This window comes from Pogoniulus pusillus, chromosome 16, assembly GCF_015220805.1.
Source record: "Pogoniulus pusillus isolate bPogPus1 chromosome 16, bPogPus1.pri, whole genome shotgun sequence".
Lineage (NCBI taxonomy): Eukaryota > Metazoa > Chordata > Aves > Piciformes > Lybiidae > Pogoniulus > Pogoniulus pusillus.
The window spans coordinates 4,243,838-4,261,011 of record NC_087279.1 but is presented as its reverse complement, the minus strand read 5'-3'; the positions used below and the strand labels follow the sequence as shown (position 1 = coordinate 4,261,011).

The 17,174-nt window shown below is 46.0% G+C and overlaps 1 protein-coding gene and 1 long non-coding RNA gene across 3 annotated transcripts in view; one reads left to right on the top strand and one right to left on the bottom strand.

Annotated features, from left to right (window-relative positions):
• Positions 1-3,743: 3,743 nt before the first annotated feature.
• On the top strand, positions 3,744-7,474 carry LOC135182290 (uncharacterized). Its single transcript, XR_010305145.1, has 3 exons — positions 3,744-3,860; positions 6,647-6,703; positions 7,285-7,474. It is a non-coding gene; the product is annotated as an uncharacterized LOC135182290 (long non-coding RNA).
• A 569-nt stretch (positions 7,475-8,043) lies between these two features.
• LOC135182289 (contactin-3-like) overlaps positions 8,044-17,174 on the bottom strand; it is a 163,999-nt gene continuing 154,868 nt past the window's right edge. For both annotated transcript variants that reach the window (XM_064156187.1, XM_064156188.1), the window contains exons 19-21: positions 12,802-12,914; positions 11,124-11,292; positions 8,044-10,265 (exon numbers count right to left, since the gene is read on the bottom strand). In XM_064156187.1, the coding sequence (XP_064012257.1) occupies positions 10,165-10,265; positions 11,124-11,292; positions 12,802-12,914 (383 nt within the window). In that variant the 3' untranslated portion in view covers positions 8,044-10,164. The remainder of the gene's footprint in view (positions 10,266-11,123; positions 11,293-12,801; positions 12,915-17,174) is intronic.

Here is a 17,174-nt window from a genome sequence, read left to right as displayed (position 1 = left end):
TTACAAGAGGGCTGTACAGAGACATGGCTTAGTGGTGGACTGGGCAGTGCTGGGTTAATGGCTGGACTTTTCCAACCTAAGTGGTCCCATGATTCTATAGGAGATTATACATAGGATGGAAAAGTTGTAATTAGGCAAGTCAGGCTCTGAGGGCTAAGTGGTGAAGTAGGCTTTGGGTTTGTGACTCTGCCCTTTTTAGTGCCACCCACTGTGAAGGTGAGACTGGAGCCACAAAGGGGTGAGTGGGACCAAAGTGTGCACACCACGGTGTGGCAGGGAGCTGCGTGCTGGTGCTGTTTTGCTGTGCCCCCTGCTGCACCCCAAGGAAGCAGCAGGGGACTGCTGCAAGGTGCCCTTGGTTCAGAACCTTCCTGTGCTCTGTGTTTTCCCAGGCTGTGCCCCACGGGCTCAGTCTGTGCCTGCTGTACAGGGTGACCACCGCAGCTGCAGATGGAGCCTCAGACTCTGATGTGTCTCCAGCTCATGGGTGTGTGCCCATTGCTGAACAAGCTGTGCAGTGCAGAAACTTCACCTCCTTACAGCACCTATTTGATGAAATGCTTTTGGTAGTGTCAAGTTGTCTCTTCTCCCAGACAACCAGCAATAGAACAAGGGGACACAGTCTCAAGTTGTCCCAGGGTAGGCATAGGCTGGATATTAGGAGGAAGTTCTTCACAGAGAGAGTGATTGGCATTGGAATGGGCTGCCCAGGGAGGTGGTGGAGGCACCGTCCCTGGAGGTCTGCAAGAAAAGACTGAATGAGGCACTTAGTGCCATGGTCTGGTTGACTGGACAGGGCTGGGTGCTAGGTTGGACTGGATGATCTTGGAGGTCTCTTCCAACCTGGTTGATTCTATGGTTCTATGATTCTATAAGTAGGGCTGTGTTAACCCCCAGCCCAAATCCAAACCCAGATAATCAACCTTCTTTAGCAGTGATGGTCAAGCTGGTGAATATGAATGAGTGGGAAACACTCTGAAGTTGTGCTTGGGTTGATTAATATTCACTCTAAATGAAAGGGAAGGGACACTTTGTGTAGGTCATACACAAGAGGGATTGCTGGAGAAAATGAAGGAGATTTCACTGGAATTATTTTTATCCTCCCATACCTTCATGGCTAGAGTTTTAGCTGATTGCTTTGGGCAGTGCTGGCAGAGGAGATGAACAATCTTTCCAAAAGAAAATTTTAAGGTGACTTCAAACTCTCACAAGAAGAAGCTGGTTCTACTCTTCACCTGCTTTGTAGAGATAGGACCAAAACTCCAGTGCCAGCAGAAGGAAGAGGAGCAAACAGTCTGTAGTTTAAAAATGTTTAATTAGCAGTTAAAAATTACTTTAGAGAGGATAAAACAGTAGAGGCTTTGTTAGTTGGCAGCATTTTGGGCAGAAAGGATGTTAGCAGAAGGTCTGGCTGAACTCATGCTTCTGTGCCATGACTGGGACTTTTGGCATGATTTCCTGTCTGGAGCAAACGTGTGGGTGGGTTTGTGTAGGTCCCATATGGATGTCTGCAAGGGTGTTTGTCAGGTTGATCTTTAAAAGAAGGAGGGCATATGTTGAGAAAAGAAGCAGCTGACAATGCTAATGGAGTCAGGGCTGTGAAACCAAGAAGGGACCAGAGCAAACCACCCCTTTGAGTGTCTGCCTGAAGCCTTTCGATGGCTCTCCTGGAAACATTGTCAGAAGTAAAGCTTGGCTGAGCTTTGCTCTGCCTCAGTCCTCTCCTTACTGCAAAGTCTGCTGAAGCTGGGGTAAGGGTTTGATTAGCCTTGGCTCAGGCCCTCAGCACTGGGCACTCTGGTTGCTCCAAAACAGGTAATTAACGCTGCTTTCTTTTTCATGTTTCCAAGGCAACCCAACCCCCCCAAGACATTGCCTTCCAATAGATGAACAGAAGCTGTTGGCTGCTGCAGAAGAGTTCCCCTCTGCCTCATCTGAAGCTGCTCTGAAGGTACCAAAGCCCATGTTCTCTGTCCTCAGAGACCCTTTACATCTGATATGCAAAAAGTAATGCTGATCAGATGCTGCTGCCGAAATGCTCTCTTCTCGCTGCAGAGCAACTCATTCAATCTGCTGAGAGCTCTGCTGCTGACACAGATAATTAGTGTTGTGACAAGTTGTCTCGGTGGTCTCAGACACAAGCCTAACTTTAAATGCCTCAGTTTGATAGCAGTGTTAGGAAGGGTGACAAAAGTTACTTTCCTGCTTTACCCACAGCCTTCCTTGGATTGCTAAGAAGAGGCTTTTTTTTCCCCCATTGAACACCTCCTTTCTGATAAACTCCTCCACAGGTCCTCAATTGGGAAAATGATTTATTATTTTAACATAAAGGGCACAGAAAAAGAAGATTTTTCCCTTATGTTCTCTGTCTCATTTCTTTTTATGTCTTTAGCTGATGTAACAGGTCATTGCTTGTGTGCCGGCATGAAGTGGAAAGAGCCCCTAAAGTGAAATCACCAAGGAGAGCAATCCCCATGAACATCTTTCCTGCTGGTGCTGTTCCTTCCCAATTAATGGGCACAGGGAGTATATTCAGGTGCTCAGCTCCCAGGGGAGTGTTCACTGGCACCTGCCCTGGAGGTGAGAGAGAAAAAAACAATCCACACTTCTATTTTGGGCTGCAGAGCAGAGAGAGTTCAGAGAACCTAAAAATAAGTCCCCATGTCTGCTTTGAAGTACCTGCCTTGGTGGGGAGTTCACCACAGCCCTCTGTGTCCCAGTAGGAGGATGCTGCACTGCTGGGAGAGAGATGGGAGCTGCTCCAGAGCACAGCTGCTAGTTGGTGTCATCCCAAGGAAGCATTGCTGGTGCTTAGGGCCATGGTTTAGTGTTGCCCCTTCAGTCAAAGGTTGAACTGGATGGTCTTTGAGGTCTCTTCTAACCAGATGTATTCTGTGATTCTTTGTTCTGTTTGCACTTTTATTAATGGCCAGAGAATTTGATAGCTGGCTTGAGGTTGCACTTTTGACCAAGGGTGTGCAAATGATCCCCTTGTGCTGCGGGGTGATTCCAATCATGCACCCTCAGTGGGCAATGGAGGGGGAGAAGTGGCACTGACACTGTATCCCTTCACCTCTTGCAGCTGAGTCGTTCTGTGTCCCAAGGAGTGTAGAGTTTGGGAGGCTGAGTGAGCAGCAAGGTGCTGAACTCTCTCACTACAAGAAAGAACTGAGGTGCTGGAGTGGGTCCAGAGAAGGGCAATGAAGCTGGTGAAGGGTTTAGAGCACAAGCTTTGTGAGGAGCAGCTGAGGGATTGTTTAGTCTGAAGAAAAGGAGGCTTGGGGGTGACCTTCTCACTCTATAACTCTCTGAAAGGAGATTGGAACCAAGTGTGTGCTGGTCTCTTCTCCCAAGGAACAAGTGACAGGGAAGAAGGGAACAGCCTCAAGTTGCACCTGGGGAGGTTAGGTTGGCTGTTAAGAAAAATGTCTTCATCAAAAGTTTGTCAAGCTCTGGAACAGGCTGCCCAGGGCAGTGGCTGAATGGTTATCCTTGGAGGCATCTAAAAGCCAGGTAGGTTGTGGTGTCAAGGGACATGGCTTAGCAGTGGACTTGGCAGCATTGGGTTAATGGTTGGACTTGATGAAAGTTGCTCAGTCCTGATGGACAATTCTGCAGTGTCCCCCTGTCCTAGGAGTTGCTTTGAGTTTAATCATGGGCCAAATTAATGAGTATCTTGAAGCTGCACCCTTTCTGTTGGCTCCTAACAGGATGCTCTTTTAATTCTCCCTTGTGCAGCATTTGCCAGTGCCTTGATGTTCTCCCACCCAAAGGGGATTAATTGCTGGGATGGAATGAAGAGCACAGCACAGAGAGCAGACATGGTCCAGACCTCGCAGGACTAATTATGCTCTTAAAGGGTAAGGAAATAATCTTGGGTACATTGGGAAGAAAGTGTCTTGGTAATGCTCCATAGGGTTACTGGCATGGCTCCTGTATTTGTGCATTAAAAAAAAGGAGAGACTTTCAAAGCTACTTCTTGACCTCAAATAGCTCAGCAAGGAGCCTGAGAAGAGAAATTTAACACCAAATGAGTTTATCAAGTTTTACTGACCCTTAGAGATGGGAATAAACAAAAGAGAGATGCACATGAAGGTCTTGTGAAATTGTAATAATAAAAGACTGTCATGCACAAACTGAAAAGTCTCAAACCAGAGAGTTCAAAACCAAAGCAAATGGAGAGCGTGGCAGGAATGCCAATAAGGCCATTGCAGCACTGCAACATGGCAGCTGCAGCTGATGGAGAGGAGCCCTGAAAGGAGAGTTCATGGAAATACCAAACTGCTGGGGAGGGGAACTTCTGGATGCACCTCATGCAGGAGAGTCAGAGGACTGGCAATGCACAGCCACTGCCAGCAAGAGGGGAAAAGGAAATAGACTCAAAAGTGGAGGTTGTTTCAGACTGGCAACGATGTGTGTTTGTGGGGGTGCACTTGTGCCCAGACACACACACACACACACACACACGCTCTGAGCACATCTCCTCCCGTCAGCAGTTCCCTGCGGAGAGGCAGGACAGCGGCTGTGCTGCTCCCCGGAGGACTCAAGGTCTGTGCTGGTGAGGATGTCCTCTGCCAAGGACAGCGCAAGGGGACGTGCTGGTCTTTGGGAGGGCTGCCAAGGGAGCAGCTGCCTGCATCTCCTCATCCTGCAGCCAGCCTTTTGTCCGGGAGTGGTGGTGCCCAGTGATGCTAGCCAAGGATGTGGGCGCCTTGCTGACCCCGGGAGGGGCTTCCAAGCCAAAGGGGAGAGAGAAGCAGCTCCCATGACGCGCAGGGTGCAGGCAAGGCTCTGCTTGCCGAGGCTGCTGAAGTATGAGTTAAGCTTAGAGACAAAGGTCTCTTTTTCCAGGCTGCACATCGTGCTTCCTGGAGAGACCCAAGCTGCACACACGCCAGGGAGGCAGCTACGCGCTGTGAGAAGTCACAGATCACAGAATCACAGAATCACAGATGCTGGGATTGGAAGGGACCTCTGAAGATCATCTAGTCCAAGCTCCCTGCTAGAGGAGGGTCACCTAAAGCAAATCACATGGTTAGCACATCCATGTGGATTTTGAATGCCTCCAGTGATGGAGACTCCATGACCTCTCTAGGCAGCTTGTTCCAGTACTCTGCTACCCACAAAGTAGGGAATTATTTTCCTTATGTTTACATGAAACCTCCTGTGTTACAATTTGTGTCCACTGCCCCTTGGCCTGTCACTGGACACCACCAGGAAGAGTCTGGCTCCATTCTACTCACACTCACCCTTTAGACACTGATTAGCATTAATAAGATCTCCCCTCGGTCTGCTCTTCTCCAGGCTAAGCAACCACATCTCAGCCTTTCCTCAGAAGGTGCTCTCATCATCTCAGAGGCTCCCTGCTGGACTTCCTCCAGTAGTTCCCTCTCTTAAGCTGCAAAAGTCTTTGCAGCAAAGCTGTGCTCTCAGAGGGTAAGAGAGCTGGAGCCCCAGTGAAGAGCTGTGCCATCCCCCCCTGTCACACTGCAGCTTGCACTTTGCTAGGCATCAGATTTAAAGAGAAGGGATGCCTCTTTTTATCAAGCAGCCAGAACAAAACACCACGAGCTTCCATCTAGATCCATCTCCACTAAACACATCCTTGGGTGGTTTTTATTGCTTTGCAGGAGTTCAAAGCATTAGCACAAAACAAGGGAGGAGGTTGTTTTTCCTAAGAGAGCCTGTGCCTGTTTACAAACTCGGTTTATTTTCACAATATTTGGTTGTTATTGAAGCCAGAGAGCTGTCAGGTTAATGCACTCCCTCACGCAGGACAGCTTGCTTTATTGCCTGTTATTAAGACATAACATACATAAGCTGACAGGCACAGCCCACGTCTGTGTGCCACCAGCACAAGGCAAATTAATGGAGAGAATGGAGATGTCCAAATGTTTCTTAGGGCTAAAGGGAACTTTTGAACTTAGTTTGTATTTACAGCAGTAGTGTGGCATAGCAAGCTCTAGGGACGATCTCAAAGGTCTCTTCCAACCTCTGTGGTTCATAGAGGACCCTGCGTGTGCCCAACTTATCTGGGAGTAAACTGTCCAAGGAAAAAGCTGTCTGTGGTTTTGGTTTAAATTCTTATTCCAACTCCACTAGAAGCACAGAGTGTGTGTGTGTGTGTGTGTGTGTGTGTTCTGCCATCTCCTGCTACAAACAGAATGAAAAACCTCCACATGGCTCAGGTGGCAGAAGAAACCTTTCAGAAAGCAAATCTTGGGGTGAGAATCTTTAAGCCCATTCCCTAATCATAACCTAACAAGCAGCCCTCACTCTCCAGACCTCCAAATCCCAGCACTCCTCTGTTCCCCCCCCTTCTCCAGCTCTGCTCAGCTTTGGCCTTTGGTAGCTTTCCCCATCACTGTACAGTGTGAAGGAACAGCTACATTTTAGGGTAAGGTATTAAACCCCACACTCTTCACAGCAGTGCTTTCCTAAATACTGTGACTCATCCTCCTGGAGTTCAAATAATAGCAGCTGTGAGTGACAAAGTGGTGGCTATTTCTGGTGCAAGCACAAGTGGGATGGTGGAAATACCTATCCCACCACCCCCAGTTCCAGGCACACAAGTGATGTTATTCACACTTTTTCATTATCTTTGATTTATTTACTCTTTTTTCCCCCCCTTTTTCTTTTTCCCCAGGTCTGGATTTCTGATCTTGGTTAGCCACAGAAGCTGCTCTGGAAAAGCCTTTAAGAGGTAGGCTGGCTTAGGGGCCTCTCACCTTACCTTTGACTGGCTCTTCACCTTTTCCTCCTGTTTCCCAGTGACAACTTTTTATTTCCCCACCTCTCCCTGCAGAATCAGGTAAGATTTGTTACCACAACTAAATGCTAATATCAACTGAATTAATTAACATGAGCTGAGGAAGAGAGAGATCAGTTTAAAGAAGGAGCAGGGCAGGTGTCCACCTACAACCATTTGAAAGGCAAATCACCATTTGCTCAAGAAGAATTGCTTCAGTCTTGCCTCTCTGTGTGCACTTGGAAAGGTGCTGGGATTATTATCACTAACCCTTACTGCAGCATCTGGATCAGCTCAGTTGCAGGGAGAAGAGAGGCTGTACAAGCATGAAATAGTTCTGCTTTGCCCATGACCCTGGTGAGGCTTTTTTAGTGTTGGAATGTCTTGGGCTTTATGGGAAAGAAGATACAGTTTGCATGAGCAAAGAGGCCATGCCATGCAACTTCATGCTAACTAGTGATAGACTAAATACATCATTATAAAGAACAACCTCTTCCTCAGTATCATTTCATTATTGGTTTGGTTTTTAATTTCAGAGGAAACAGCCTAGCTGGATAAATGGGAAATGAAGCTAAGGGAAGGGAGGTGGCATTTTGCCCGTCGTGCTGCAAACCAAGTGGGCAGCTCAGAAGCTCAAGGACAACCTTGGGTCCCTGCTCCGTGGATGTCTGACTCCTCCAGGCCATAACTGAGACACATTTTCATCCTTGCTCCTCTTCACCCTCCTGCCCTGTGTTCTGTGTAAGTAGGTTTGGAGAAGTGGGTTGGGATTTTAATCTTTCAGCAGCAAAGGTACTGGGAGGGAAACCACTCCTATCCTCAGTGCCACTCCTATAACCAGTGCCAGTTAGTTCAAACACAATCAGAATCAACCAGGTTGGAAGAGACCTCCAAGATCATCCAGTCCAACTTAGCACTCAGCCCTATCCAATCAACTAGACCATGGCACTAAGTGCCTCATCCAGGCTTTTCTTGAACACCTTCAGGGACAATGACTCCACCACCTCCCTGGGCAGCCCATTCCAATGCCAATCACTCTCTCTGCCAACAACTTCCTCCTGGCACAACTTGAGACTGTGTCCCCTCATTCTCTTGCTGGTTGCCTGGGAAAAGAAGCTGACCCCCTACCTGGCTACAACCTCCCTTCAGGTAGTTGCAGACTGTAGACAATGGAGATCTACTGAGCAGAAGGCTCAGGACACACAAGTAAGCATCATTTTTAACTGCAGTACTCCCCATCTGTGCAGACATCTAGTAAGAGCAAGCAGCAATACTTTGCAATATTCTGGTCTCCCTCAATGTAATAAATATTTTATTAGAGTAATAGAAAAAAATGCATACAGATAACCATAGGATACACACACAGCTGGAAGTTTTTTAAGGATAAATTTCAAACTTTTCAATATGAAACAAAGTCCTGGGCACATATCTCATGGAGATATATAACTAGAAATTAAAGAAGACAGTGTTGTCACATGGAAGTGGCAGGACAGGGACTAGAATGGTGTGAGCTGAGAATAGAAAGAGTCACCCTTTGTTGCATGGGACATAACTATACACTGACTAGTAACACCTGGTTTTCCATCTCCCACCCACCCCACCCCTACCCCCCACCCCATTTGCAAGTAAGTGTCTGCAAACACCACTGGTTAGCCACACTGAAAAGCAACTAGCCATTTCTAACTAGGTATGTACAGTATATACAGGTCCTGCTTGCTTCAACACAGATGTCCATCTGGATGTGATACCAAGAAGGTGATTTGCTATTTGAATGCATATCCAAAGCTTTGTGGGTTTTTGTTTTGGTTCTTTACAGTGCTAACCATAATTTCATGAAGCCTGGTTCTCTCCCTTTATAGTTCTCTGGGTTGGAATAACGTTGTGAAAGAGAGGGGAAAAAAAAAAGGTCTTTAAAAGGGTTTGCTTTTATGTCACATGAACACTGCTCTGCCACATCTGTAGGCAGCTCTCTAGAAGATGGCTGATTGGACTAAATTCACAGCTAGAGAAGTCAAATGTACCAGGTTTAATGGATTTTTAACACAGTGCTGTGAAAGGAAACACAGGTTTCTCTGTAACAGCAAGCCTGAAGTGTCTTTGTCTAGTTTTTTTTCCTTACAACCTGTAGTATTACCATCAACTTAGCAAAACCAAGACAGTAATGGGGTGCACGAGAGTGCCAGAGCAGGTGAAGTAAGTTTTGAATCGGTTCAAGAGCAGTGAAAGGGGAGTTAGGGATGTATGTAACACTGAATGAAGGATGAGCTTACAGTGCAGACAACAGAGCAAGATGATTTGGGGCTGCATATTTGGAAGCACCACATCACAAGGCAGGGAGGTGGTGGTGGTAGTAGTCCCTTTTCGTAAGGCTATGGTGCAACTGCATTTCAGTACTACTTGCAGCTGGGCACTTTTGTTAGGGAAACACTGACAGGAGTTCAGAGCAGGGCAACAGAATGATCCTGAAGGCAAGAGAATGTGGTTATGAATGAAGAACCTGGTTAAGAAATGTAAAGTGAGTGCAGAGGGAACTGAAGTTGCAAATGTCTTGCTGGAGAGGAAGGTTGGGTGCATGCTGTGATCAGTGAAACACGGCTGTGTTCTTCAGGGTAGTAGTGGAAGCCCTGCCTCTTGGACACTCCAGCCTGGGGACTTCTCTCTACCTTCCCTCTCTGATTTTGTGCTGCATTTGGAATAATTTATATGCAGGGCAGTAAGAAAACTGATCCAAACCGATTGGATTATGACAGTGTCTTAAGGATGGGTGCTAGGTCAGTGTGTTACCACCCAGCATGCAGTCAGTGTTCTTAAGGGTAGTAGGGGAAGCCCTGCCTCTTGAATGCCCCAGCCTGGATAATATCCATAGTGGGACTTCTCTCTACCTTCCTTCTCTGATTTCATGCTGGATTTGGAATAATTTATATACAGGGCAATAAGAAAACTGATCCAAACCTATTGGATTATGACAATGTCTTAAGGACAGGTGCTAGGTCAGCGTGTTACCACCCGCCTGGAAAGCCACATCTCCGACGTCATCCTAACATCAGAACACACCCAAAGTGATTCAGTGTCACCACAGAACCAAGTTTGTCACTAAGCTCTTCCTCTTTACGCTGACCATGTTGCCACTGCTCTCCCTCTCTCACGGCGTAGCTGAAGTATGTAATCTGTAAACTCCTTTGGTTCAAGTATTAAGGCATTTTCGAGTTCCTTTTTAAAGGATTTGCTAAACTTTACATGAGAGTTTTACTTCAACCTACAGTGAAATAGAAAGAATTTAAAAACACTTCAGGATAGAAGAAAAACATGCATTAACCACTGCAGTTTTCTCTTAAAAAAGCACTTTTCTGTAGTAACAGATTCTTTCTTTCTTGGTTTTTTTTTTGTCCCCCCAGCAAACAAAAAAAAAAGCATCATCACAACATGGAGTTAAGAGTCAAGGAAAGGATTGTTGGTAAGAAGCTGGATACACTGAAGATGCTCGAGACTGATGGGCCACAACCCCTTGCATCCATACCTGTGAGAAATGAAAAAGGTCAGGGTTAAATGCATGGCTATAGAATCAGAGGGTGGTTTAGTTGGAAGGGACCTCAAAGATCATCCAGTTTCAACCCCCAGCCATAGGCAGGGACACCTCCCACTAGAAGAGGTCGCTCAAGGTCTCATCGAACCTGGCCTTGAACACCTCCAGCCAGGGAGCATCCACACCCTCCCTGAGCAACCTGTGCCAGTGTCTCACCACCCTCACTGCAAAGAACCCTTTACTAACATCTAGTTAGAATTTCCCCTCTGCCACTTTAAACCCATTACCCCTCATCCTGTCATTGCAAGACCAAAGAAATGGTTACTCTTCCCACAGGCTAAGCAAAAATCATTGTGGAGTTTTATATCTGACAAGCAATGAAAACCCAGGAAAAGACAGTAAGTATTTTCTAACTACAGCAAAGCCTTGCAGAATGCTGAACTGGTCTGAATGGTTTTTGCTTTCAAGGTAAGAATGAAGGGGAAAAGAAGGGGGGGAGGGGGGAAAAAGATTTTTTTCATGCCAATTTGCAGGGTAATTTACCAGCTCAAGAGAATGAAGCCTGCCATGCATAAGGGCATGAAGGCTGTTCATTGCTGTTCTTTTTATTACCTTTTTTACCATACAACACACATTATGAATTCTTTTTTCTCCCCATCAGTAAGGACTCAGTTCCTGCAAGGATAAGCTGTGGCATCTGCAGGGTGTTAACTATAGATTTAGTAATGACTTTCCACACCACGGCAGAGACCTCTCTCTCTGTCTCATGAGGAGCACGAAGGAGGTCCTGGCATTGGCTGGGGGCACTGTATAGGCATGTGATGACATAGTGGGGATTCAGCTTTCACCTACTTGCTAGCCTGGGAATCAGGATCTGCTCGCTGCTGGTGCCATCTCCACCATCAGTTGTTGCTTTCACTTCAATGATGTAATCTTCATTAGACTGCAGCAGAAGTTCGGCAGTTGTCTTGTCGGTGCTCAGCACATTCATACTGGGCTGGCTGCTGGTCCTGTACAAAACCTGCAAGGTGAGCCAAGAGCTGCAGTGTGACATTGCTCACACTGAGCAGCAGTTTCTGTGTTACTTAGAAACAAGGTTTCAGACTTTTAAAGGGTGGGATGAGAGGAAACAGCTGATTTTTTGGGTGATATTAGAGGGCAGAAATGCATTGAAAGGAGGAGGGTAACATCAATCATGCCCTTTTGTTGCAGCTTTAATCTAAAATGACATGATGTGTAATGATAAAACATGAATAATGGAATCTGTTAAGAGTCTTAACACTGTATTGTTTGAGAAATTATCCCTCCATTTGGAATCTGTCATTACCTAGATCAGTTTATGCCAATACATAGTTTGGGAAGGAGAAAAGTAATCAAAATCATAGCCTGTGCCTGGAAGATGTTCTGCAGGTGCTCAGTGGTTCTTTTGCCATGAAACTGAACTGCATTTGGTGTACTAGGGAGCAGGAGCCTCATCTGAACTTCACAGCCTGCTGCTCAGCATGATCAGGCAGGATAGGGGATTTAAAAGCAACATCAACCTCCCTTTGCTCCTTGAAGGCTTGATGAGCTCCCCTGCCCGAGCTCAAACCAAGTTCTGTTAAGGCCTTTGCCTTCAGGGATAAAACCAGCCCCCCTGAGTGCTTTACTTCAGTAAAATTAAGCATCTTTATCAAAACTCAGCCTACCTTTGTGTGCTCAGCAACGTTTGCTACCCACAGGGGAACCTGGAAGTGTTGAGGGAGGCAGCAAGCAGTGTGAAACTCTGCATGGTGTGTTTTCAGGTCAGCTACCATAGATGGAACTGGATGGCTTATCTAAGCTATAAACAGGTATTTCTTGCCAGTAAACTCAGACCACTGAGCAGCCAGATCTTCAGCATAAATCTTTTACTCAGGAATACATCATGAGGGACTCAGCTTCTGCAGCTCATCAGGAACAGCCTCAGCTCTTCTCCTAAACACTCTTAAGATAGCTGAGCACTGAAATACTTGTACATTTGTGTGCTGGTCAGGATCTGAGTAGATGCAGCAATCGAATTTCCATTGAGACAATCAGCATGTTCCTTGATAGGCAAGAAGAGTAAGATTTAAGGCTATCAGTTTGATAGAGATGGGATTATACCTGGCCAGCAATGGAAACTGTACCCATCAGCTAAATCTTGTGTTCTGTGGGCTCTTTACAGCTGTTGCACAGTTGGGTAAGTGGTACAGAGTTGTAGTAAGTGTTGTTAGATGTGTTACAGCATCCAAGTGTTACACATCTGGGCAAGTGGGATCCTAGGAGCTGGCAGCAGTGCCTGCAGCTCCTGGCTCTGCATGCATGAGAAGGCCTTTACTGTACATTACTGGTTAAAGGACCACAGGTCATGAGATACTGTTAGAATAGGTCTAAACTCTATCCAAAGGAGCCACTCTGAAATGGTGTAGATGTGGTGTCTTCCATCCTGGGACCTCCTGCCTTGCAAACAGGTAAGCCAAGGCAAACAGGGGGTTGCTTTCAGGCATTCTTCTGGTCTGTTTTCCCTTACCTTATACCCGGTGACCTCCGACTCATTCTCCATTGCTCTTACTTCCTCCCAGTTGAGGATTACTCTGGAGTTGGTGACATTCCACACAAGGTTTCCCGGGGGTTGACTGGGTGCTTCAAATACATAACAAAAGCATGACTTAAATTTGCATTAGTGATTTTCTACAACAGGAGGAAATAATAGTTCAGGTAATTGACTGTCATTACATGGTCGGGTGCAAAAGCAACTCAAAGGCAGCCTCGTTTGTACACTTTATGGTTCAGAGACTGGAATGGAAACAGAAGGAAAAATAGAATGGCACATTAATGTTATTTCTGAACTTGTATTACCTGGAGATCTCCTTCAATAAATCCATCCAGACAAAAGGGGAGGTTATTCTGCCCCTGTACTCAGCACTGCTCAGGCCACACCTTGAGTGCTGTGTCCGGTTCTGGGCTCCTCAATTCAAGAGAGATGTTGAGGTGCTGGAAGGTGTCCAGGGAAGGGTGACAAAGCTGGTGAGGGGCTTGGAACATAAACCCTATGAGGAGAGGCTGAGGGAGCTGGGGGTGTGCAGCCTAGAGAAGAGGAGGCTCAGGGGTGACCTTATTGCTGTCTGCAACTACCTGAAGGGACATTGTAGCCAGGTGGGGTTGGGCTCTTCTCCTAGGCAACCAGCAGCAGAACAAGGGGACAGTCTCAAGTTGTGCCGGGGAAAGTACAGGCTGTGTGTTAGGAGGAAGTTGTTGTCAGAGAGAGTGATTGGCATTGGAATGGGCTGCCCAGGGAGGTGGTGGAGGCACCGTCCCTGGAGGTGTTCAAGAAAAGCCTGGATGAGGCACTTAGTGCCATGGTCTGGTTGATTGAATAGGGCTGGGTGCCAGGTTGGACTGGCTGATCTTGGAGATCTCTTCCAACCTGGTTGATTCTATGGTTCTATGATTCTATAAGTAGGGCTGTGTTAAACCTCAGCCCAAATCCAAACCCAGATAATCAACCTTCTTTAGCAGTGATGGTCAAGCTGGTGAATATGAATGAGTGGGAAACACTCTGAAGTTGTGCTTGGGTTGATTAATATTCACTCTAAATGAAAGGGAAGGGATACTTAGTGTAGGTCATACACAAGAGGGATTGCTGGAGAAAATGAAGGAGATTTCACTGGAATTATTTTTATCCTCCCATACCTTCATGGTGAGAGTTTGGAGGTGTTGAAGCAAAGACTGGATGAGGCACTTAGTGCCATGGTCTGGTTGACTGGCTAGGGCTGGGTGCTAGGTTGGCCTGGATGATCTTGGAGGTCTCTTCCAACCTGGTTGATTCTATGATTCTATCTTAGGACATGGGTGAGCAGTTAGCACAAACTCTAATGATGGTAAACAGACAATTTCTAGTTCTAGTATCCTGCCAGGAGTAAGCTAATGCTTCCCAACAGATTATCTGTTAGATGAACCTAGTCTTAGTGAATATCAAATCCCCATGCTGAGCTGATTGACTTTAATGCAAAAAACTACTTTATTTTTTGCTGCTCTTTTAACTCGAGGTGTGAGTCTGAAATGCTGTCTGTACCATCTCTGTCCCTGCAGCTGGTATAACAGTTATGGCCAAGTCAATCTGTCAGGGTTTTTTTTGTTCATTAACAATCTGAGACTGTTAGTTTCAAAAGCAGCAGCATGCTTTTGGCTGTGCACTTCAATCTACCTGAAGGTGCCGAGTTTACAGGGAAGGGGAAGGTAAGGACAAACCTCTTAAGATGCCTCAGGTTGGTTTCCTAGAAAATGGGTCATGCAGTGACACAATCAGTGATTAAAATCTTTTCTAAATGTGTTAGGGAAAACAATTTACTGTTGCTGTCACCTAGTGGAGGCAACTGCTGCTTAGGTGGACTGTGCCAGGCTTTGATGCTGAAGGTTTCGGTGGTAAACACTGACAGGGGTTTTAAACACTCCTATTTTCAAGCTCTCTCTCACAGGTAGTTCCCTGCCTTCTTTCCAAGAGCAGTCAGATCAAACCCATCCTGGTTATACTTCAAAACAAGAAGCAGACAAACACACACACACACACAAAACCTAAGAGTGAGACTTGAAAGAATGATTCTGAAGTCAAGCAACCACTTGCAGGTATCTTTTTGGCAGCTTGTGCCCTGCTCTAGATACTAAACAGGATTTAACCTGCTACAATAATAAGCCCCTTTGTGTAAATGTAAGAGGAGATTGTTTTACTCCTGAGAATTAAGTATTACAGCATATCTGAGCAGTTTTCACACTGAGATATTAAAGCTGAGTTTCAAAAGAAATGAGTCACTCTCTTAAATCCACAACAACATATTAATATGACAGCTGAAAAAATGAAGAGTAATTACAGCTAAAAACCCCATAAGCCTCTATCTACCACTTGACTTTTGGAAGCGATTCAGAAAGCTTCCAATTCATTTCAGATACTAAAATCTCCACAAATCTCCAATTTTCAGAACTTAATTTGTAATAGGTCAGATCCTGAACCTACACCACCACCATCACCTCCTCACCCAAGTACATGCCTGGATTCCTCTGCAGCTCCTCAGCTGTCTGGTCACATACAGTAGTACTGCTCTTTGTTAGAATTGATGGACAGAACAGTTCCTTGTATTTAAAGACCTTTCAAACAAGACCTCTCTGTCACATCTTCCCTTACAAATGTAGGCAAGTCTTCCTCAATTGCCTGCCAGTTCTGGTGTCCCCAGCATCACAAGGACACAGAGCTGTTGGAGCCAGTCCACAAAGATGAGCCAAGGGCTGAGACACCTCTGCTATGAGGTTAGGCTGAGGGAGCTGGGGTTGTTCAGCCTGGAGAAGAGAAGAGTCTGGGGGGACCTTAGAGCTGCCTTCTACTACCTGAAGGGATACTAGAGGAAGACCTTCATAAGGGTGTCTAGCAATGGGACAAGGGGGAATAGTTTTAAGCTGAGGGAGAGTAGATTTAAACTGGCTCTTAGGAAGAGGCTCTTCAGTATGAGGGTGATGTGACTCCGGAATAGGTTGCCCAGCAAGGCTGTGGATGCCTCTTCCCTGAGGGTATCACACAGTATCACCAAGGTTGGAAGAGACCTCATAGATCATCAAGTCCAACCCTTTACCACAGAGCTCAAGGCTAGACCATGGCACCAAGTGTTCAAGGCCAGGCTGAATGAGGCCTTGAGCAGCCAAGTCTAGTTGAGAGGTCTCCCTACCCATGTTGGGGAGGTTGGAGTAGATGATCTCTGAGGTCCCTTCCAACCTAAGCCATGCTATGATTGATTTTATGACAGCAAGCTATGCAGCTTATTTTGGGCTGGGACCATGAATGTTGATTTCAATTACAAGAGCAAAGAGACTTCACTGGTCTAAGACAAACACTGACTTTTCAGTCCTGAAACACACTGCTGGCTGACCTTAGTTGTTTGTGCACCTTGATGTAGCAAACAGTCCCTGAGAAGCATCTTGTAAATCATGTGGGGGGTGACTGTAAATGCAGTGTGCACAGAACTCCTTCTCGGTGAAAAACACATCCATCACCAATATTCAAGTTAAGGTAGAAATTGACATTGATTAAAAATCAGACATTTGAATGAAAAATCAGATTCTACTGCAGCAGTACAGGGAATTATTTGTCTTAGTCAATTCAATTAGTAGTTAGCAAAATCCTTCAGACTGACATTACACTGTACTGCAGTTTTTGCTCTCTTTATTCACCAGCAAGACACCTGGACATAAAGCAACTAATTTGACCTTTTTAATTATTCCAGCTAGCAGTGATCTTGACTAAGGGCCTGATCAGATGAGTGGGATCAGGTGCTTGCCCAGGTCTCATTCACTGGACTATCACTGACCAGCCAGGCACGACCTTGAGTGCTCAGCCAGAGAGATGATTAATTAGAGAAAGCCTCTCCTCACATACCAGGTAGAGGCTACAGGCAGTGAGTGAGTTCAGATCAGGCAGTTCACAATACCTCTGCACAGAACAGATTTCAAGTCCAGCAAATGTAAGCTCATCTGTGCTGGTTTGGTCCTCAGTGCCAGGCTGACGTTCGTTCCTGCATAGAATCGGTGCTGATAAACAGGCTTAGCTTGTACTATTGATGATATGACTGCTTTTGGAAGCAGGATGTTAATGACTCTTCCAGGGAATTTGACCTTTCAGGCAGATTTAATTGTACATTCTCGTGCCTGTGACAGAAATACTTGGAGATGGATGTCCCTGGTTCTGAGTTGCAGCACGACGCACGGGCGCCCTAAAAATATTGCCATTCGTAGACAAATCAGTGCAGCCTTTGCCAAGCTGTTCCCAGGCTTAATTTCTCCTTTTTAACAGCAAAGTGGCCTCTTGTGCAATTTGTTCAAGGGGAAACAATGGCCATGAAGGATTGTTTTGCATGAATG